This window comes from Talpa europaea, assembly GCF_964194135.1.
Source record: "Talpa europaea genome assembly, chromosome: 13".
NCBI lineage: Eukaryota > Metazoa > Chordata > Mammalia > Eulipotyphla > Talpidae > Talpa > Talpa europaea.
This window is the reverse complement of record NC_140080.1, coordinates 44,879,839-44,902,612: the sequence shown is the minus strand read 5'-3', so window position 1 is coordinate 44,902,612 and position 22,774 is coordinate 44,879,839. Positions and strand designations below refer to the sequence as shown.

General features: G+C 35.5%; 1 protein-coding gene across 1 annotated transcript; it reads right to left on the bottom strand.

The window, feature by feature from the left end:
• Positions 1 to 379: 379 nt before the first annotated feature.
• On the bottom strand, positions 380 to 1,758 carry LOC311183314 (olfactory receptor 2T10-like; the record flags this gene model as incomplete). Its single annotated transcript, XM_084252666.1, has 1 exon — positions 380 to 1,758. The coding sequence occupies exon 1, from the start codon at positions 1,382 to 1,384 to the stop codon at positions 380 to 382; it is 1,005 nt and encodes a 334-aa protein (XP_084108792.1). The 5' UTR covers positions 1,385 to 1,758.
• Positions 1,759 to 22,774: the final 21,016 nt, after the last annotated feature.

The following is a 22,774-nucleotide window of genomic DNA, read 5'->3' as shown; positions in this document are numbered from 1 at the left end:
TAATTTGTAAAAAAATGTCATGGCAAAAGCAACCAGAATGTAGTTTTATTTCGTAGTGTTTACTCTGTCCAGGCTGCTGTCCAAACATTTTCTGTACTGGAAGGTGTCTAAGTCATAAACCCAGATTTATTTTCACACTCCTTAAGTATAATCTTTACCAAAGGTAATGTGGTCAAGGGAATGAAATAGAGGTCAATGCTAAGTGAAAAGAGGGACTAGTGACAATAAGAAGCTGATTATGGGAGAGAAGATAATTATGTTGAAAACACCTGAAGAGCAATTCTGGAAGTTAGACATAATAATGAGATGCCGGTACTTTGGTAAAGGAATACCAAAAGAGTATGACACTAGGAAAGGCTAACATCGATTCTTAGAAATTCTAACAGGGAAATTTGCCTGCTCTCAGCAATTTTTTTAGAGCTCCTGTGATATCCTTATTCCGGAAACTGTAAATTACAGGATTCAGGACAGGTGTCAGAATGGTGTAGAAGAAGGACACTACCATGTCCTTATCAGGGGTGTGGTAGGAGCTGGGGAGCATGTAGGTATAAACAGCAGCCCCATAGAAGATGATCACGACTGTAATGTGGGAAGAACACGTGGCAAAAGCCTTTTTCTTGCCCTCTACTGAGTTCATCTTGTGGATGGTGAGGATGATAAAATAATAAGATCCTGAAATGACTGTAATAGGGATGAGCAGCATGAGAATACAGCACAGGTACATGAAAATCTCATAGAGGGAGGTATCCGAACAGGACAACTTCATTACAGCAGGGGCCTCACAGAAAAAGTGGTAGATTTCCCGAGATCTGCAGAAGGGGAATGTCATGGTGATGGGAGTGAGTATAAATCCATCCATTGATCCCACAAACCAACAGCCAGATGCCAGGAGGTGACATATCTTATGGTTCATAAGGACAGAGTAACGGAGAGGATGGCAGATGGCCACATAACGGTCATAGGCCATGGCAGCTAGAAGGCAGTATTCTGAACCTCCCAACAAAAGGTAGAAGAACATCTGGGTCCCGCAACCCAAGAATGAGATGGTCTTCACATTTACCAGTTTGTTTGCCAGCATTTTGGGCACAGTGACAGAAATATATATTAAGTCCATGAGTGAGAGTTGATTGATAAAGAAGTACATAGGAGTGTGCAGGCAGGAGTCAAAGTGGATCAGAAGGATCAAGATGATATTTGCAGATACAGCCATTAAAAATATACTGATGATAAGAAAGAAGAGGAAACCAGGGTGTGAACTTTTACTAAAGATCCCCAACAGGAAAAAATCACCATCCTGTGTCTGATTGTTCAGACACATTAGAGAGATGATGAAGGGAACTGTACCTGGAGGATAAAAGTACATATAGATAGGCATATAACACATATTTTTGTCAATTCATTCACTTCAAAATATGAATTCAATATTTTAACAGGAAAAAGGCACCCCAAGACAATAGATAAATCTAAACACATGGCATGTATCGGATTTCAAAACATTTATAACAATTACAAATTTAGTCAGATATCTTCAAATGTGACAGTAAAGATATTTTCCAGTTTCTCAACTTTTTTTATAAGTTTTTTTCCAAAGATTTATTTACTTATTTATTTATTTATTTATTTATTTATTTATTTATTTATTTATTTATTTATTTATTTATACAAGCACTGGGTACAGTCAGAAACACGGGAGGGTGAGAGAATTCACCAGAGCCAGAGCGGGGAGCAGAGCAGGCAGAAGGACCGAAGTACACTGCTGAGGGGAGCAGCAGGCGGCAGGAGAGGTCTGCGCACTGTGTAGGACCCTCCTCTGGTGGCCAGGGAGCAGCCAGGGATCAAACCGGTGCTGCAGAGGCTGCAGGCAGCTTCGCAACGCAGCGCTCAACTGCTGTGCCACCGGGGAGGCCCACCAGTTTCTCAACTTTTAAAAATGTTTCAGTAAAGATAATTCCCAGCTTTAAAAAAATGTTTTAAATACTTTTACAGGAACATGATTATAAAATATATTTTCACTCTCTACTTAACCTATCACAAAGGTCTTGATTCTGTGAAATTTATGCATAGTTTTGTGATCTATATTAATATATTGGAACCTATTAGGGTTTCAGTACTCTTTCATGACCTCAAAGAAAGTTACAAGTACCTGCAATCAATGATGATGAATCATCATTATTGTCCAAATGGTTGCTTTTTCAGTGGTGATTTAAACCACACCTGGCATTTCTCAGTCTGAGGTTTCTTTATATCAAGATTAAGTTGTCAAATACCATTAAGTATTAATTGCAACCTAACTAATTGCCAACTCCCCCATAACTAATTGCAACCTCCCCATTTCACCCATAACACCTTGGTGACAAGTTTGACTACATTTACATTTACTTTATTGTCCTTTTTCCTACATCATTGTGAGAGGATGCGTTTTCTTTTGGCTTTTTCTCCCAATGGATAAGCGGCGGTATCTCTAAAATTCTAGAGTAATTGACTGAGTAAATTTCTTAGAGTGATTGACTGAGCAACCACCTGGCACCAGATGTAAGAATCCTTTTTCTACCTATTATTTTCTGGGCCAGTCTAGGGCTACTCAATACCAGTCTTTACTCTCTTTTTCAGAATTGTATTATTTATTCATGGATGACCATTATCTATATTTTCTACTTAACAATAAAGACAATGTGTCTATATTTTATAAATAAGAACTCATTAATGGAATCAAAACCCTTTAATTACACTCAATTTCTCAAAATTAATTTAAAATCAAACATGTATTGTATTTACATCTCTGTTGCATTTCAATTTTCTTTTGGCATATTTTATATGTCTCTGAGTAAATAATATTACAATTAGGCATAATTTTATAAACATGAATGGTTTCAATTAGCCATCATTATTTTAGTTTTGATATTTCAAATTTTTACAGTCTTTGCTAGAGTAGTTTATTCAAATTAATGGCTTTTTAAGTACTATATTAAATAATTTTGAAAATGTGATTTCATCCTGGTAACAACATATCACTAATCTATCTTAGTCCTTCCTTGATCTAAATCATAGAATCAGTTCCTAGGTAAAGAGCTGGTTATTTTCATATAAAATTAAAATTTGAGACAAATTTTTTTGTGTTATCTTGTTTTTAATCAGATATTTTCAAATGTGGATAGAAACATGACAAAATATTACCCAAACCATATTAGTAATGGATGCAGAAAGCTACCCATTTATGTTGCATAATCTTTATATCTCATTAAACAGTGATTTTGGTCATTTTACTTGACACTGAATAATATTTTATCAATATTTCAGTCTGAATACACATACATATTTCTCTCGACTATTCATTCATATAAAATTAAAATGAATTTATAGAAAAACAAGCAAATAAAAACTCACGAAATGAGATAAAATGTTTTGTTAATGAACAAGTAACTTTTGGAAATGCTACAGGGTCAGACATAGGTAAAATTTGTGCCATCATGGAAAAAAATTTCAGCTCAACCATGAGCAGGTTACAGCAGAAGGAAAAACAGTTATCACCAGTATAGAAGCAGATTAACCAGGGGGCTGAAATTCAATCAAAGCAATCGTTCATTACAAAACTCTGAGGATGCCCAGACAGCAATTGCTGCCATTAATTCAAGATATGCTTATGGAAAAGTTGGTATCCCTTTGACTTTTTGCCTTAGTGAAAGCCTTGAAAATTTAATCCTCAGCATATAAGAAATGGTGCAGAGAGGGCTCCTGACATGCAGTATAGTCACAATAGTTTTAGAAGGCTGCTTACAAGGAAGAAGACATAAGAAAGAAAAGATGGCAAATGATCGGCCAAAGTTTGGGCAATTGTTTTTCTAGGAGGCATTTCTAATATGGTCATTCCCACATGGGAGATGGGTAAGCAGTGCTCTGAAAGTCCATGCAAGACAATGTGATAACAGATCCTAGCATCCTGTACACTATCAACCCAAGCATGGCTCTATAATGGAATGCATAGACAAAGGCTGAGGAAATAACTATGATATAACTGTGCTACATTTCATGCTTACTTGAAGAAGGAGGCATGTAAAACAACCACTTCCTGTTTTTGATAATTTTTAGCATATTTATAAATCTTACTAGTGTATGAAAATCATATGCATATTAAAATTCAGGAGACAATTTGAAAGGGAAAAATAGTTCATGAAGTGACAGGTAGAACACATGCATTCCTTTTGTGATCAGTTTCTTCTAGCTTTGCAGCTTACTCTTTCCAGCACTTCAATCTCAACTCTCCTTTGACTCCTATACGGAGTACAAACCTTTCTATCTCTCATCTCCTTGAAGTTCTCATTCTCCACCTTAGTACTTTGAAAGCTTTCGTCAGCAACTAAAATTTTCCTCTTGCAGAAAACAATAGTCAACTTCTCCCTAATCATCTTTTAACCAAACCACAATGACAGCTAAAACCACTTCTCTATCTATCTATTCTGAATCAGACTGAGACTGGGGAAATTTCTAACCACTTCTACTGAAGCTACTTCAGGTATATAATTCCTAAACACAAGTGTCTCCAACAGATAACAATCATGTTCTGCTGATAATTTGTTCACATTCTCTTCCAGGATGGAAAGTTCACATATTTGCCTCAATTCAAAAAGACTCAAACCTCTCCCTTCCTTACTCTAAGTTTGTTAACTGTTTTCCTATTTCATTTTTAAAACGATTTATTTATTTATGCATACAAGAACTGGGGTACAGACCAGAGGTGCAGGGGGGTGAAAGGATTCACCAGAGACATAATGGGGAGCAGAACAGAGACACCCACTGAAATACACTCCTGAGGGGAGCAGTGGGCAAGACAGGAGATGTCTGCTGCATCATGTGCATAGCTCTCTGGCGGGCCGGGGATCGAACTCATGTTGCAGAGGCAGTGAATAGCCTCACAAAGCTGTGCTTAACCCCTTGTGCCACCAGGGAGGCCCTGTTTTCCTATTTCTTTGATAAAATTAATTGAGGGATTCAGAAGAAAACTTCCATACTTTCCACCAAACCCACATATACCAGTGCCCATAAACTCTTCCTTCTGTTACTTTATTTGAACTGTGCATACTTCAGAGACCTTCACTCCACTCCATATCTCATCAGTTATCCTCTTTTTTCTGCTACATTATCTATATTTTGTACTCTTTAATAGATCATGTCTACCTATTTACACATATTCTGTTACTGCTCCCCAATAAAAAAAAAAGTAAAGAAAAAAACAAATTGAAACAAGTATTCACAAAAATGGCTACTTCTCCAACAAATATCCTTTCCTTTTTAGTAAAAGTTTTTGAAAAAATTAACCAAACTCACTATCATCAATCCCTCCCCTCCAAAACAAGGTTTTATCTTACCTTGCTTTCCCAAATCTTCTCATCAAGACCACCAATAATCACTATGCAGCTTATGCCAATACTTAAGTCTCAATTATCATTAACTTTGACCACTCACCAACACTTGATGTGAATGATCACTCACTTTGTTTGATAAATTTTCCTTTTTAAATTTCTAGGGTGCCACTCCTGCTTTCATTCCTCCCTGTTCACTGTTTTTCTTCCTCTTTTCTATGCACTATTAATAGTGGAGTATCTCAAGAATTCTCTCTTGCAACTACCACTTAATCTGAATTCCCTCCCATGTTGATCTTAACCTGCAGTCCCAGGTTTTTCTTCTTCCCATATATCATTCCATAACTCACAGATTTTTACACCAAATTGCCTCTTCAGCATCTTCATCAATCTGGTTGATGTTTGTTGTGCAACCACCCCATGCCAGGTATGATCACTGTCAGTTCTCACAGATGATAAGAGAATTTAGAGCCTTTGGTAGATTTCACATTCCTTTAATGCTGAGACAAGAGACCATATACACAGGCAGGCAGACAGAGCAAGTGAGACTCCAACCTGTGAGAGGCAGAACAGCAACTCTGCTGCCCAGATCCCTTTACACTGTTAAGTGCCCATAGTGACACAGTGGATACATGGTTGCAAATGCAAGGCCCATCTTTTGCTTGCTAGATGTCCAAATGGCAGAAAAAAATAGCATTTCAAGGTATGGGCTTTCTGATGTGTGAAAGTTGAAAATCGGCTGATTAACCCATTTTCCTTACAATGTCTTTCACTTTATATTGCCTAACTTCTGATTTTGCCTCAAAGATATGTGATTCAGAATCCTCTCCTGCTGAGATATTAGTGATTTGAACTAACCATTGTCTCAGACAAACAACCTTAAAATCGTCTTTGGCTTCTCCATTTCTCTTATTTCATCAGTCTATGAGAAAATACCTAGATTTTAAGACCTTACTTCATTGTTCACTCCACTGCCGTGATTTCCCATTTAGAGAGTGAATTGCCAAAGCCTTCTGAATGTCTCCATGACCTACACGAATAGAAACTGGGGCCTTTAGGCCACCTCTATCACCACTTCTCTGCTACTTTTCCAGAACTCTACATTGTGACACACACTGATTTCTGTACTCCTTGAGTCTATACGGTGCAAATCAGAGCCATCACTCTAGTTGGGCACTTGCCCGAACGTCTCTACAGAAATAGCAGCTTACTTTTTCTTCATCTGCTTCAGGTTCCATCTTTTCTCAAGTTCCCCATCTTCAATGTGTCCTCACTGACCAACTACTGAATATTAGAATCAGCTTTGCCACTGCCTATCTAGTTCAATTTCTTGTTCTTCCTTTTGTCGCCACTATATCTCTAAACTTTGTGATGACTACATAATATAAGGATTTGTTATCTTTATTGCTTATTGTCTCCTTTTTTTTCAGAGAACTATAATCTTCACAGTCTACTATGACTCTGAATGTCTAGTTGACTGAGACTGGGGAAATTTCTAACCACTTTGAACTTTTTTTATTTTTAAGATTTATTTTATTTATTTATGCAAGCACTGGGTACAGTCAGAAGCACGGGAGGGTGAGAGAATTCACTAGAGCCAGAGCGGGGAGCAGAGCAGGCAAAAGGACCGAAGTACACTGCTGAGGGGAGCAGTGGTTGGCAGAAGAGTTCTGTGTGCCATGTGGGACCCTCCTCCAGTGGCCGGGGAGCAGCCGGGGATTGAACCAGCGCTGCAGAGGCTGCGGGCAGCTTTTCAACCCAGCACTCAACCGCTGCACCACCGGGGAGGCCCTGAACTTTTTTTTTTTTTTAAGATTTATTATTTGTACAAGAACCAGATGTGCGGGAGGGTGAGAGGATTTACCAGAGACAGAGTGGAGAACAGAACAGGCAGACTGATGAAATACACTGCTGAGGGGAGCAGTGAGCAAGACAGGAGAGGTCTGCCACACCATGTGGGATTCTTCCCGGCCGGCTGAGATTGAACCCTTGCTGCAGAGGCTGTGGGCAGCTTCACAGTGTGGCGCTCAACCGTCTGCACTACCAGGGAGGCCCAATTTCTAACCACTTTGACTGAAGCTACTTGAAATACACAACCACCATTCGGAGGCCCAAGACACAGCAACTTTGAAGGCAACCCAACTATCCTCAAAGAGTGCTCCCAGGAGAAACAAGCTTAACCACTATGCCATCATCAAGTTTCCTCTGGCAACTGAGTCAGCCATGAAGATGAGAGAGGACAGCATGCACTTGTGTTCATTGTGGATGTCAGGACCAACAGTTACCAGATCTAACAGGCTGTGAAGATGCCCTATGACATTGATGTGACCAAGGTCGAAACCCTATTCAGATCTGATGGAGAGAAGGCATGTTTTTGACGAGCTCCTTACTATGATACTTTGATGATTGCCAACAAAATTGGGATCATCTAAATTGAGTCCAGTTGGCTAATTCTATTTTTATTAATAATTTATTTTTATATATTTTACATCTTTGTTCATTTTTGTACAATGTTTGTTTTCTCCGCTCTGGTGTTGTCCCCATAAAATTCCCACCATCAATTCACCCGTGCACCATCACTGTAGTCTCTTGTACTCTTTAAACCCCTCTTCTTTGCCCTCCCCTGCAGGAGGGGCAGCAAGTTGGCTAATTCTAATATATATTTTTTAAAACATAAAAAAGTAAAATCAAGCCATTTTGAAAATAGCAATCAGGGCATTATTTCAAATTATTAAGAGTTGCACTGTTATTAATGCAGGAAGGTGAAAACCATACCCCCTCTCCAGGGGCATTTAATATCCAAAATGACACATTGATTTCATTGTCATGAAATCCTTTTTTAGGAAGTGGAATTATGTTGCTCACCACTGCACTGGAGCCTCTGTTGACCACCTCTCATTTATATATCTTTTCCTCATTTGGGGTCCTAATATCAGTTGTTGAAAAGGAAAGAGAAAAAAAAGGAGGGAGGAACACTTTGTAATATTTAACATCATTCCAATTTTCAGTGAAAAATTTATCATTTATTTTAAAATTGGGATTGCATGGTAAAAATGTTGTTGATTAATTGTCACCTGGAGGTAAAATCTCAAAATTTGAAGTTAGTTATTTCTTCTTTTTATTTTTTTTTTTAATTTAAAGAGCAGGTTTATTAGGTAAAGGGACAGAAGAGTAAAAGAAACTTGCATAGACACAAGCGGGCAGGCAGGAAGAACTGCCCTGAAAGGAACAGGTTTGCCAAGAGAAGCCTGCATGGTTGCAGACAGATGGCCTTGAGGAGAGATGCCTCCACTCAGGGAGGTCAGTTAAGAGAAGTCCTAGGGTAGGGGGAAGCAAATATTGTCTAAAGAAATGTAAAAAAAAAGGATAAATGTTAAATTAAAAAAAAAAAAAAAGAGAAGTCCGGGCCTGGTGTAGTTCTGGGACAGGCAGGCAGCTGCTGCCCTGTGGAGGGAGAGATTTGGTGAAAAGAAGCCCCTGCATAGTCACAGGTGAGCAGAGGGATTGCTGCCTGAAGTAAGTTATTTCTTGATTCTACTCTTTTTAATCTCCCTTCTGAGGCACTTTGGAGGTAAACTAAATCTCTTTTATCTCATTTCCATTTATACAATTAGGATATACAATATTTGTAGTCCTTATTTGATAACATTTAAGTGCAGTTCAGATACTAAATATATGCCATACTTTTTAAAATATACTGTATGTCACAATATTCACTTAAATATGATAATAAAACTAAGTTATTAAACAGAAGAGATGCTAGATGATGGATAGATGATAGACAGTTATCACAAAACACAATAATAGATTTTTTTTTTTAAATCCAGGCCATGGGATGACTAATATGAGACTCTTAAGCAGGAATTTTATTTTACATATAGACTTCCCAATTAATTAAAGCCTTATTATTTTCATATTGCTGAAATGATCACCATGTTGCTTTTTGACAGAAAGCATACAGATCATACAACACTTACAGATCTGATCCCTGCAGAGCCGTGGGGTGATTGATGTGACTGAATTCAGCATGCACAGTACAGTGATGATGAACTCGAAGGATGATGTTTTCCATACGGTCCATTAATAGGATGTTATAGCCTCCATGGGCACAGTCCTGGAGGATGTCTCTTGTGTCTTCAGTGAATTTCTGTCTTGATTTTGAAAACATTTTTGTTAATTATCCAATAATAGCCTAGAAATTATCTACCAAAAGTTTCCCCATTTGTCTCTTTGTTGAAAAATAAAGTATAACCTGTCTTTCTGATCAAATTATTGCATCATTTCAAAAAAAATTGCATCATCTCATTGTGAGGTGAAATAATAGTGAAATAAATAGTGAAATAAATCTGAACAGGACAAGTGCTGAGTCTTTTACATTTCCTGCATATTATTAGTTTGTTCATTTCAGAAGATTTAGGAACTAAATATAATGATTAAATAATTAACAATTCTTTAAATCCAAAAATAGCTAATAGATTTTTCTTTTCTTTAAAAAAATTTTATTTTTGCATACAAGAACTGGGGTACAAGCCAGAAATGCAGGGCGAGGGTGAGAGGATTCATCAGAGACAGAGTGGGGAGCAGAACAGGCTGGTTGACTGAAATAAACTGCTAAAGGGAGCAGAGGGTAAGATAGGAGAGGTCTGCTGGCCATGTGGTTCACCACCTTGGTCGGGGATTGAACTCGTGCTGCAGTAGCTGCAGATTGCTTCATAGTGCTGACGTTTAACCCCTTGTGCCACCTGGGAGGCCCCGCTTGTAGATTTTTCTTTCAGCTGTTTTTATGCAGTAAGTCTCAATCATTATTTTTTTTTTTGTAAAAGTTTGCCTTTGTAATTTCTTTTGCCATACATAAGCATTTTACTTCTTTTTGTTTTTATTTCTCTTGCTTTTGCAGTTGAATTCCCAAAGACATCCCTGAAGCCAATGTTGTGAAGTGTTTTGTCTCTGTTTTCTGCTATGTGGTTTATAACTTTAAGTCTTTAATTCACTTTCAGTTAATTTCTTGTATGGTGTGATTATCATGGTCAAATTTTATTATTTTGCATGTGGCTGTTCAATTTTCCCTACATAATTTTTTGAAGAGATTTTCCTTTCTTCATTCTGTAGTCTTGACTCCCGTCATAGATTAACTCTCCATATAATTGTGGAGATATTTCTAGGATCTCAATTATATTCCTTTGTTCTGTGTATTTGTTTTTAATTCCAATAATATCTTACTGCTTTGAATACCTCCCTTGCGGTATGCAAGTCTGGGAATGTGATGCCTCTTTCTACTTTTTGGACTTGGACTTACTTTGACCTTTTAGGGTCTTTTGTGGTTCTACTTAAATTTCAGGAATAATAGTTCTAGTTCCATCGAAGAAAGCTATTGGAATTTTTATTAGTATCAATATATATAGATATGCTTAAAGGCCATGTAGTTTTATTTTTTGGTAGTATGGCCATTAAACTATGTGAATTCTTCCAAGTAAATAAATAAGGGATATTTTTTATTCTTTTGTGCTTGCTTCTATTTCTTTTAACATTTTTTTAATAATATTCATTGTTAAGTGTTTTTACTTCTTTTGGTCAGTTTATTCCTAGGTATTTAATATTTCTGGATGCCATTGTAAATAGTGATAGTTTTTTTTTTATTTCATCCTTTCTTTTCAACTGATTTTTAAAATTGATTTTGTAGCCTACCACTTGCTGTTCTGTTTTACTATTTCTAGTAATTTTTTTTTTTCTGTTTGCCTTAACCAAGATGAAAACGCATATATTGTGCAAAAATGAAAAGTGATGTAAAAGATATATAAAATTAAAAATAATAATAAATATTTCTAGTAATTTGTCATTGAAAATGTGGATATTGATACTTTATTTCTTAATTTCTTATCCAAATTAGATCCATTGTATATATTGTTTCTTGTCTAATTGCTCTAAGAGTTTCAGTACTATTTTGAATAGTAGTGATAAAATGCTTTACTTTTACCCACTTAGAAGAGAATTTTTTTAAAGATTTAATTATTTTTGCATACAAGAACTGGGGCACAGGCCAGAGGTGTGGGGAGGGCAGTGAGAGGATTGACTAGAGACAGAGTGGGGAACAGACAGGCTGACTGAAATACACTGCTGAGGGGAGCAGCGGGGGAGTCAAGGAGAGGTCATGTGGGTTGCTCCCTGGCTGGGGATCAAACTCATGCTGCAGTGGCTGCAGACAGCTTCATAGTTTGCACTTTAACCCCATGTGTCACCAAGGAGGCCCCAATTAGAGAATATTAAGTTTTTTTCACACTAAGTATGGTATGTGTGAACTTGTCATACATGGTCTTTTTTATTTTGAGGAATGCTCCTTCTCTCTGCAATTTGAGAGTTTTTATCATAAATGTATTTTGAATCTTTTCAAATGATTTCTTTGCATCTATCAATATAGTCATATGATTTTATCTTTACTTTTGTTGATTTGATGAATTACATTGATCAATTTACATATGTTGAACTAACCCTTAATCCAGAGCAGATCCTACTTGGTCATGATACATGTTTCTTTTAATATACAGTTAATTTTGGTTTGCTAAGATTTTAATTCCTTTCTTGAACTTTGCCTTTTTTGAACTTGTGTTCAGGACATGCATTCTGTGATTACATTGTCACCTATGGATTTTATTATAAGTAAACATAAACAATGTGGATTTTAAAAAGACCCACGTAAAGTCACATCATTTATAATAATGATATTTTTAAGACATATTCAACTATGCTCAGAAATGGTAAGAATCTTTTTTTATTACTTTTAAGTTACATAAGTAATGTTGAGTAACATCACACTATACATCTTAGGTTTGTGTTATTTCACCAAGCCAACCACCAAAGACCCTGCAATACTGCATTAGCCACCCACCCCTTTCCCTTTTTTCTCTATCCCAACACATCTCCCTCCTGGTGGGCCTCGTCATCATCCAGTGAGCTCTTTCTCCTGTTTTCCCCCAGCCCTTTCTCTTCCTCTCCTGTATGAATCAGGTCTATGGTCAGCTTTCAAGGTTTCTCTCTTTGTGACATTTTGTTTGGTTTCTCTATATTTTATATATAAGTGAAACCATACAGTATTACCATTTTTCTTTGGAATTCTTTTGATTAGTATAATCCCTTCCACCTCCATCCATTTTGCTGTAAGTAGCACGAGTTTATCTTTTGTGATTGCTGGGTAATATTCCATTGTGTATATGTACACCATAACTTTTGATTCATTCATCTGTTTTGGGACATTTATGTTATTTCCATATCTTGGCTATTGAAAATAGCGCTGCGATAAACATATGAGTACAGATTTCCTTGCAAATTATTTGTGTGTGTGTTCTTTGGGTAGGTATCTAGGAATGGAATTGCTGGGTTGTATGGCAGATTCATTTTTAGTCTTTTGAAGTTCCTCCACACAGTCTTCCATAGGGGCTGGACCTGTCTACCTTCCCACCAACAGTGTAAGGAGGATCCTTTTTCTCCACACCCTCACCAGCACTTGTTGATTGTGGACTTTTTGATATGGGTCAATTCTCATAGATATGGAGTGTTATCTCGCTGTGGATTTTTTCATGTCTGCTGACTGCACTTATTCTTTGGAGAAGTGTCTATTTAGCTCTTCTGTCTATTTTTTCATTGGCTAGTTGTTTCATTTTTGTTGAGTTGTATAAGCTCTTTGTTGATCTTTGATATCAACAAAGATGTTGATATCAACATCTTAGATGTATTATGTTCAAATATTTCTTCCATCAGTAAGGTGTTTTTTTCATTTTGATTACTATTTTTTTGCTGTTCAGAAGCTTTTCAGTTTGATGTAGTCCCATCTGTTTATATTATCTTGTTTTCCTTGATGCTTGAAATGAATCTGAAAAGATGATTTTAAAATTTATATCATGGAATGTTTTTCTCTCTTTAGTTCTGTTAGTAATTGTCTTATGCATTGTGGTGCTCCTCACTCAGTGCCTATGTCTTTAAGTGTGTTAACAATTCTTGTGTTAGTCCTTTAATCATATTGGAGCATCAATATTATTACTCATTATCTTTTTGATATTGGCAATATATTTTATCTGATATAAATATAGCTGTTCCTGAATTTTTAAATTATGATTTGCTTGTAGGATAGCCTTTCAACCTTTAACCCTAAATCTTACTTGTTTTGCTAGTAAAATGGGTTTCCTGTAAACAGCAGAAGTTTGAACATTTTTAATCAAATTATACCTTTTAATTGCTAATTTTAGGCCATTTGCATTTAAGGTGATTATTGATGCATGCATGCTCATTGCCATTTTGCTATATTTTTTAATTTGTCTATTTTTTGACATCATCTTTTTATGTTTTGTTTAGGTTAAATTTCCAGTCTTATGAGTTATTTCTACTGATTTTTGTTGTAGACTTCTGTTAAGGTTTTCACTGATGAACTAATTTTTTTTGTGTGTGTGATATGTTGGACAGTCTGATATTAAACTCATCCTGATGGGTCATACTGTTATTCACTTTCTCCTCCATCTATATAATCTGTTGCAATATTATAAGCCTATTTTCTTTTCCAGATTGGTGTTGAGACATTTTTTTTTCTTGTCAGTGAAACTCTTTTTTTTTTTTTAAGATTTATTTATTTATGCATACAAGAACTTTGGTACAGGACAGAGATGCAATGGGGTGAGAGGATTCACCAGAGACAGAGTGGGGAACAGAGCAGGCAGATGGACAGAAAAACACTGCTGAGGGGAGCAGCGAGTAAGTCAGGAGAGCTACCATGTGGGTAGCTCCCTGGACGGCTGGGGGTCGAACTCGTGCTGCAGAGGCTGTGGATTGCTTCATAGTGTGGTGTTTAATCCCTTGTGCCACCAGGGAGGCCCATTCAGTGAAACTCTTAACCCTTCCCCTTGTCTTTAATGTTCTTCTTACAGGCTAAATTATTCCAAACTGAATGTATATTTTGAGTACTTTACATATCTATTCCTATTGCCTTCTTGCCTATAACATTTGTACTGTAAAATATGGGAAGTCTATTTGGTGTTCCCTTATAGTTTGCTTTGCCAGACCATTGCTCCTTATGCATGCAGTGTGGAGCCTCCTAAAACATAGAAAGTAGAAACCATCTTCTCTTAAAGATTTGTATTTTGAGAGAGTTTGGATTACTGTTTTAACTTCTGTGCTTGTGATTGGTTTGTTCAAGTTTTCTATTTCTTCCCTATTCTGTCTTGGGTGATTGTATAAATCTAAGAATCTATCCATTTCATCTATGATGTTAAATTTGTTTGCAGTATATATTATCCTCTGAACTTTTGCAATGTTTCTTATAAATATGTATTATATTGTATTGTTATAAAATGTATTGTATTGTTATAAAATTGCATTGTATTGTTATAAAATTCCCTCTTAGGAAATTCCTTCTTACAGGCTAAATTATTACTGGTTTTGCTGTATCCTGTAAATTCTGAAAGGTTGTGTCCTTATTTGTCTTATAGTATTATTTATTTATTTTTTTGTTATTTCTCCATTAACCCAGCAGCCATTCAGTAATGTATTATTCAGTTTCCCATTAAAATGTTCCCTTGTTTTCTTTTTGTGATTAGTTTAGTACCTTTATGATCAGAGAAAATTATATGGTATGATTTCTGTATTTGTGAATTTGGTGATGTTTGTCTTGTGACACAGTATGTGCTCAGTCTTGGAGAATGACCCATGTGTACATTAGAAAACTGTGTATTTGGCATTTGGTTGGGGATGTAGTGCTCTGCAAATCACTTTTTGCTACTGCCTTCTCTGAAGCAATTCTGGGCTTTCTTCATCTGGTGGTTTAAAAGGCTGGGGGCACTGGGTCTATACAACCATTCAGTAGGATGCTTTTCCATTTGATGATAGTTTATTTCACTGTGCAGAAGTTTTTTATAGTTTGTGGTAGTCCCATTTTTTAAAAGATTTATTTATTTATGGATACAAGAACTGGGGTGCAGGCCAGAGGTGTGGGGGGGCATTGAGAGGATTCATCAGGGACAGAATAAGGTACAGAACAGGTAGATTGACTGAAATAGCACTGCTGAGGGGAGCAGCAGGTGAGTCGGGAGGGGTCTGCTGCACCATGTGGGTAGCTCCCTGGCCAGGGATCAAACTTGTGCTGCAGTAGCTGTGGATAGCTTCATAGGTTGTGTCTCAACCCCTTGAGCCACCAGGGAGGGCCGGTAGTCCCATTTTTAAAGTTTTATTTGTTTCTGTCCTTTGTGTTTGGAGTCAATGCCTCAAAGTCATCTCTAAGTCTAATGTCAAGGAGCATATCACCTATGTTTACTTCTGTGTGTAATATGGTCAGGTTTTACATGTCATTGCAATCCACTTTGAATTAATTGGTGTGAATGGTGTTAGTGGCCTACTTTTTTTTTTTTTTGCATATGTCTATGAACTTTCCCAGTACTATTTATTGAAGAGATTTTCCTTATTCCATTTTGTCTCTTAAAATTTTATTTCTTGGGCCTCCCCGGTGGCGCAGCGGTTGAGCGCTGGGTTGCGAAGCTGCCCGCAGCCTCTGTGGCGCCGGTTCGATCCCCGGCTGCTCCCCGGCCAACGGAGGAGGGTCCCACATGGCGCGCAGACCCCTCCTGCCGCCCGCTGCTCCCCTCAGCAGTATACTTCATCAGTCTGCCTGTTCTGCTCCCCGCTCTGGCTCTGGTGAATTCTCTCACCCTCCCGCGCTTCTGACTGCACCCAGTGCATGTATAAACAAAAAACAAACAAACAAATAAATAAAAATAAGTAAAACATGCCTCTAAAAAAATATATATTAAAAAAAATTATTTCTTAATTTGCCACAAATAAGTTGTTCACATACATTTGGATTTAGTCCTGAGTGCTTATATCATGTTATTTTATTATCATTACTTCGTAGTATAGTTTGTAGCTGGAGACCATGGTGCTTCCATTTTTATCCTCAGGGGTTTTTTTTGCTCTTTAGTGTCTTTCATAGTTCCAAATAAAATTTATGATTTTTTTGCCCTATTTCTTTGATGTATGCCATGAGAATTTTGTTAGCAATTACTTTGAACTCTATATTGCTTTATGTTATATAGCTATTTAAAAAAAAATATTTATTTGAGGTAGGATGGAGTTACATCAATGTATATGATTCAGAATATGTTCACATCTCCTCAGTTGGCATAACCATATGGCACTCACCACAGAGCACCCATCTACCTGCATTGTATACCACTAGACCTCTCCACTTTGTCTCCAACCGTTCTCCTCTAGTGGTCTCAATTGTTCAATATTTCTAGACTTTTTTTGGTCTTAATTCTGTCAGATCCTTCTTTTTATTTCTATATATTCCACATACATAATCTATATATTCTGGAGAAATAATCCAGAATTTAAGATGTTAATTCTACCAGTCATGAACATGGAACACCTTTTCATTACTTTATGAGTTCTATTTCTTTCAACATTTTTTTAAGCATTTGGGTGTGTTATTTGTTTAGAAAACATTATTCCATGATATTTAATTATTTTGATGCAATTTTAAATGGAACTTTTTTTCTGACTTATTGTTCTGCTAACTTATAATTTGCATGTAGAAACACAGCAATTTTAAATATTATTTTCATCTTCCTACTTTACTGTATTTATTATTTGTAATAATTTTTCCTGGAGTCTTTGGGATATTTGATGTATAGTACCCATCACATGCAAAGAGTGATACTTGTTCTTTTTTCTCTAATGTTTATGACTTGTAGAGTATTTTCTTATCCAATTGCTGTTCTTAGGACTTCAAATATGATACTGAAATATTGGTGAGAGTGCATGTTCTTGTCTTGTTGTCAGTAGTGGAGGAAAATCTTTCAAGTATGATATTGACTTTTGGTTTGTCATGTATATGATTTTATCATATTGATGTACATTCCTTCTACAACCATTAATTGATTTTTTAAAAGTAAAAACAAATCATATTTAATCTTTCAAAATTTCCCTTGTCTACTGAGATAAAGATCCATTATCCCTCCAATAATTGATGTAATGTAACATATATATTATTGAGTTGAAACAACTTTATACCTTGGAAAAAAATCTCACTTCATCATGATGTATGAATCTTTTAATGTAGTGTTGCTAGTATTTAATAATAGTTTGCTAGTTTGTTGTTGAAGATATTTGCATCTATGTTTATCAGAGACATTGGTCTAGAGTTTTCCTTTTTTGTAATGCCTTTGTCATGGTTTGTAATCAGAGTACATTGGCTTCTTATAAAATATATTGGAAAGTTTTCTTTCCTTTTCAATATTTTGGAAAAAATTAAAAATGATAAGTATTTATTTTTCTTTGAATGTTTGGTGCATTTTGCTAGTGACACTATCTGGTTGTGGGTTTCATTGATTTGGGAGCTTTTGATTATTCTTTCTATTTCTTCACCAATAAGTCAGCTGTATAGTCTATTTCTCTCCAATTCAGCCTTGGATTGTTTTATTTTTACATAAATTTCTCCATTTTCTTTCATTTGTCCACTTTGGTGCTCTGTAAATGTTCCTATACTATTAATGATCCTTTGTATTTCTGTAGTATTTGCTGAAATTCCTCTTTCCTAGTCTCTATTTTATTTGAGTTTTTTCAGTCTTCTTTTTGAATCAGGCTCAAATTTTGCCTACTTTATATATTTTTTCTAAGAACCAGTTCTTGGTTTCATTGGTAGTTTATACTATATTATATGTCAATATTTTATAGCTATTTTGTTTATTTTGGCTCTAATAATTTTATTATTTACTTCCTTCTACTGACTTACAGTTTGTTTTTTTTTCTCTTTTTAGTTGCTTTAGTTGTAAGTTTATATTTTTTTTAATTTGTGATTATTATGTTTCCAAAGGTAGGTTTGTAGGGACATAAACTTCTTTCTAGTACCACTTTTACTGCATCCTTTAGTTTTTGGTAAGATATACCTTTGTTTTCATTTGTCTCTAGCTACATTTTTCATATATTTCATCTTTAATTATTTATTGATGTAACATTTGTTCCACAGCATGTTGTTTAACATATTTGTGGTTTTCTGTTTCTTGCTTTCTGCTTGATTTCTATTTTAATACCATTGTTATCTGAAAAGATACTTGAATTTATTATAATGTTCATAATTTTATTAAGATGTTTTGTGTTTCAACATATGATCTGACTTTGAGGATATTCTTGAGCTCTTGAAAGGAATATATATATATATATATATATATATATATTGTTTTGTAGAGGAATTCTCTGAAAATATGTTAGTTTATATTATATTTAATGTCACTTATGGCCATTTTTTTGTTGAATTTCTGACTGGATGATCAATCCATTGCTCTAAGTTCCCATACTATAATTGTGTTTGTGTCAATGTCTTTCTTTAGGTCTCCTAGTATTTTCTTCATAGATTTTGGTGTTCCTATGTTGGCTACATATATATCAATAATTAATGTGTTATGTTGTTGCATTGATCATTTTATCATTATAGTATGTTCATCTTTGTCTCTTGTCACCTTTTTTTTTTGGAGAGTGGAACTAAAATCTATTTTATCTGTATAAGTATAGTGGCTCCTGCCTTGTTAAATTTTCCATTGGCTTGGAGTTCCACATTTATCCCTTCTCTTTAAGTCTATATTAGTCTTTGCAACTAAGCAAGTCTCTTTTAACCAATACACATTTGTGTTTGTTCTTTTTCTGTATCAATGTATTATAATTTTCAGAAGAGAAAGGAAATGTTCCTGGTTCCTGATATGGCTGTCATGTGGGGTCTGTACCAGGTTCACAGTCACTATGCTTTCCATTTCCCTTGTGAATTCAAACCAGTTTTTATCTTGTGTACACAGTCTTTGTAGTTGTTAACCTGTTTAGTGTTTCAGCTATATTTGAATGGTCAGTGATTTTGGTTGTAGCACAGAACCATTAGGCAGGGTGTAAGTAAGGATACATTTTAACCCTGTGCACTGCTGCAATAATCACCTCACAGATCCCAGTCTATATGATGAATCTTTCCTTATTTAGTAGGGAGTTCACCAGGGTCTAAGGCATGGACATTGGTGTTCTCTCTTCCCTTTGCATGCCATATACATGTTGGTCTGTCACCCTAGTTTCTTCCTTAATTCAGTCTCAGATACATATCCAACCATCTTCAGATTTATAGATATGTGGGTATTTCTGGTATCAGCGTGATGATGAGAGCAGTTGTGTTTGAGTTTAAACTCTTTTGTTGGTTGTAGTCTACATGGAAGAAACACTAACAGTATTTTACCCAACCTCAATGTTGATGTCACTCTTTCAGTTTCTTCCTGTAGATGAGTTTGCTTGTTAGTTCTTTACTAAATTACCAGTGATAATAAATGTTATCCAATTAATTTTCTTTCCTCAGATGCTCTTGATAAGATAAACTCATGCTTGTTAATACTAATAATTTATAACCTATAAATTTGGAATGTTATTGGAATAATACAGATGCACAGTTATGGCATTTACTGACTTTCCCATCCATTGTTTTAATTATCCAAGTAGTTTACTATTATATTTGTAATACGGAATGTATTTGATGTTTCCATTTCTAAAGAAACAATCAAAATCCAATTATATTATTTGTAAACAAGCAGTAGCAAATACTGGACAATAATTACTTTTCATAAAGTGCTTCTAAGAATTCTGCACTTATATCATGTCTGAGATTAATTGAAGTCTAGGGACATTCTCCCATGAGATGTCCCTCAAGGATTACCCTATTCTGTGGTTTACAAAAGATATGGAAGGATTTGTTCTGATCCAGAAGATTGCACTTGGTATTCACATGCTGACCTCTGACTTGAACTAGGAGTGAAGCCTAAATCTAATTTCAGAGATCAGGAGATATAATAAATCAAGTTTCTCTGGACACAAATTGACTAATATAATACAAAAGAGTCATAGTATATGAAGAAATGACAGCAGCTACTGGAAATTCACCAGACAGCTATAACTAGGCTGAAGGAAGCAGGAGAGGGAGACTATTACTTCATTTATTAATACTGAAAAAAATTCATTCCCCACAGGAAATTGAGTCTAATTTTATATCCTCTCCCAGACCACAGACTCTGTGAAGAATCCTTTGAAAAGCATGAGGAGGTAAGTTTGGACCATATGAAAAGTAACCCTGCTTCTCACAGTGAATCATGAGTTGAAATCAGTAATTGAAAGAAGGAGGAATCAAAAAAAACATCAATTGGTTTAGTAAATATGTAAATGACCAGAGAGGTAGTATATTATCTTGATGGAGGGAAGTTATGGATAAAACTGCCTTGGTCCTGAATTCTTCAGTCATTGGTTAACAGGAAACACAGTAAGCGTATATTATTTAACCCTAATTTTCTTCAGTATTGCACATAGGATTCATATGAACAGTCAGTGGATTAATGCATGCAAATCACTCTTTGACAGTTAGTGAACCCTCCATAATCACAGTTAACAGTTCTAATTTATGGTATTATAATTATTATTGTTAATATTTCCTACATTATACTGTCAGTAGAAGGAAACAATCACATCCTCCAGGAGCACATCTTTTAGGATTACTTCACCTCATGGTAAGAGGAGCACTGTTTGGATCCTTCATAGCAAAGATAGTGCTCCTCTTCTTAGGAATTGTTTTTCAGAAGAGTTTAGGGGCATTTAGAGAAACAAGGAATTATGATTGCACGTGAACTGCACATTCTTTAAATTACCATTTGTCATTTATACAAAAAAAAAAAAAAAAAACTTGGTTCAGCCCTTAAACAATAGAGAAATTTCGGTCCCTTGAGCGTTTGATAGGAAATTTGAAATTCTCTAGTGAAAATAAAAACATATTGCCATTTTTAGATGAGACATTGCAGAAAATTAAACTTCCTTTTACTATATTTCTAGATTTAAATATATTATTAATCATTTGATAGCAAAATAATTGCATGTTGATAAAATACTTTGTATGAATTTATTAATTTACTGTATATCCTTAATTAGGTAAAGATTGAATCTGTAGTCTGTTAATTTCAGTTTTTTATTGAAACACCATATCAGTATTACAAATTGTACACCCAATGTTTATTGATTTAGTACTTGAAAAAGTACCATTTATAAGGTTGGCTCTCCTGAGAACATGGCAATCTCTCCTTTTATGTTTGAAAGAATAATCTGAATATGTGAGCTATTCACTAATTTTCAAGCTTACAAAGATGATAGACATGGAACCCTTGATTTCTTCCAAAGACATGATGTTATTCATTGTAAGTGCAGTTAACTACTGTTTTAATACTTTATCCTTGGATGTTAAAGTCTGTTCTAATTTTATTTGATTTGTAAATTAATTCTTGTATAGTAATTGAAGTAGAGATACATTGTCTTTGCTTTAATGTAACATTGTGTTCATTGTTTATAAATGCAAATAGATACAGGGGAATTCAATGACATTTGCTATAAATATTCTTGTCATAATTTGAAGAGTTTTTTCTTAAGATGTGGTGATCTAATGAATTACTTTGTCCTCCTTGTTGATAAATAAATGAACACTGAGCCTGGCAAAAAAAAAAAAAGAAAAAAAGAAAAAAAAAAGAAAACTAAAAGTAACTTATCCTCCATACTCCTAGACCCAAGGGAATATAAGAATATAAATAATATGTAATTTTAGAATATTTTCAAGATACAAAATATCACATATTTGGTCCTAACCAGCTGATCTGTAAAACAATTATTGGATAATTGAAAAGGGATTGCTTGTAAGCACAGAGATAGGAATAACTAGTTATCAGTATATACCAAAAACAGTGTTTGATGCTTTGTCATTCCTAGTGTATGTCATTTTGTAGTGTTTATCTCTATTTCCCATTCCTAGACTATAAGCTACTGAATCAACCACAGCTAATAATATCCCTTGCATTGTTGTTATTGGAGAGGTGTTTACATATCAAAAAGTCAGAAAGATAGGAAAGCATCATGAATGAGAAAACCTCAGAAAAGCAGCCCAGGACCCCTGAGGCACCCAGAAACCCAAGTTCCTTACAGAAAGAAAGTTTCTTAGGATAAAATCACTCTAACAATTGTTCAAAAATATTTATATATTTATGCATACAAGAGCTTGGGTACAGACCAGAGGTATGGGCTGGGGGGTTGTGAGGATTCACCAGATAGAGTGGAGAGCAGACCAGGCATATCTATTGAAATACACTGCTGAGGGGAGCAGCAGGTGAGACAGGAGAGGTCTGCTGTGCCATGTGGATTGCTCCCTAGCCAGCCTGGGATCAAACTTGTACTGCAGTGGCTGGTGATAGCTTGATAGTGCTGTGTCTTTAACCCCTGCACCACTATGGAAGCCCGATTTTTTTTTTTTTTTTTTTAGTAAATTTAACATCAATGTGTTAAAGAAGGGTCTCCCTGGTGGCACAGGCGGTTGAGAGCCACACTGTGAAGCTATC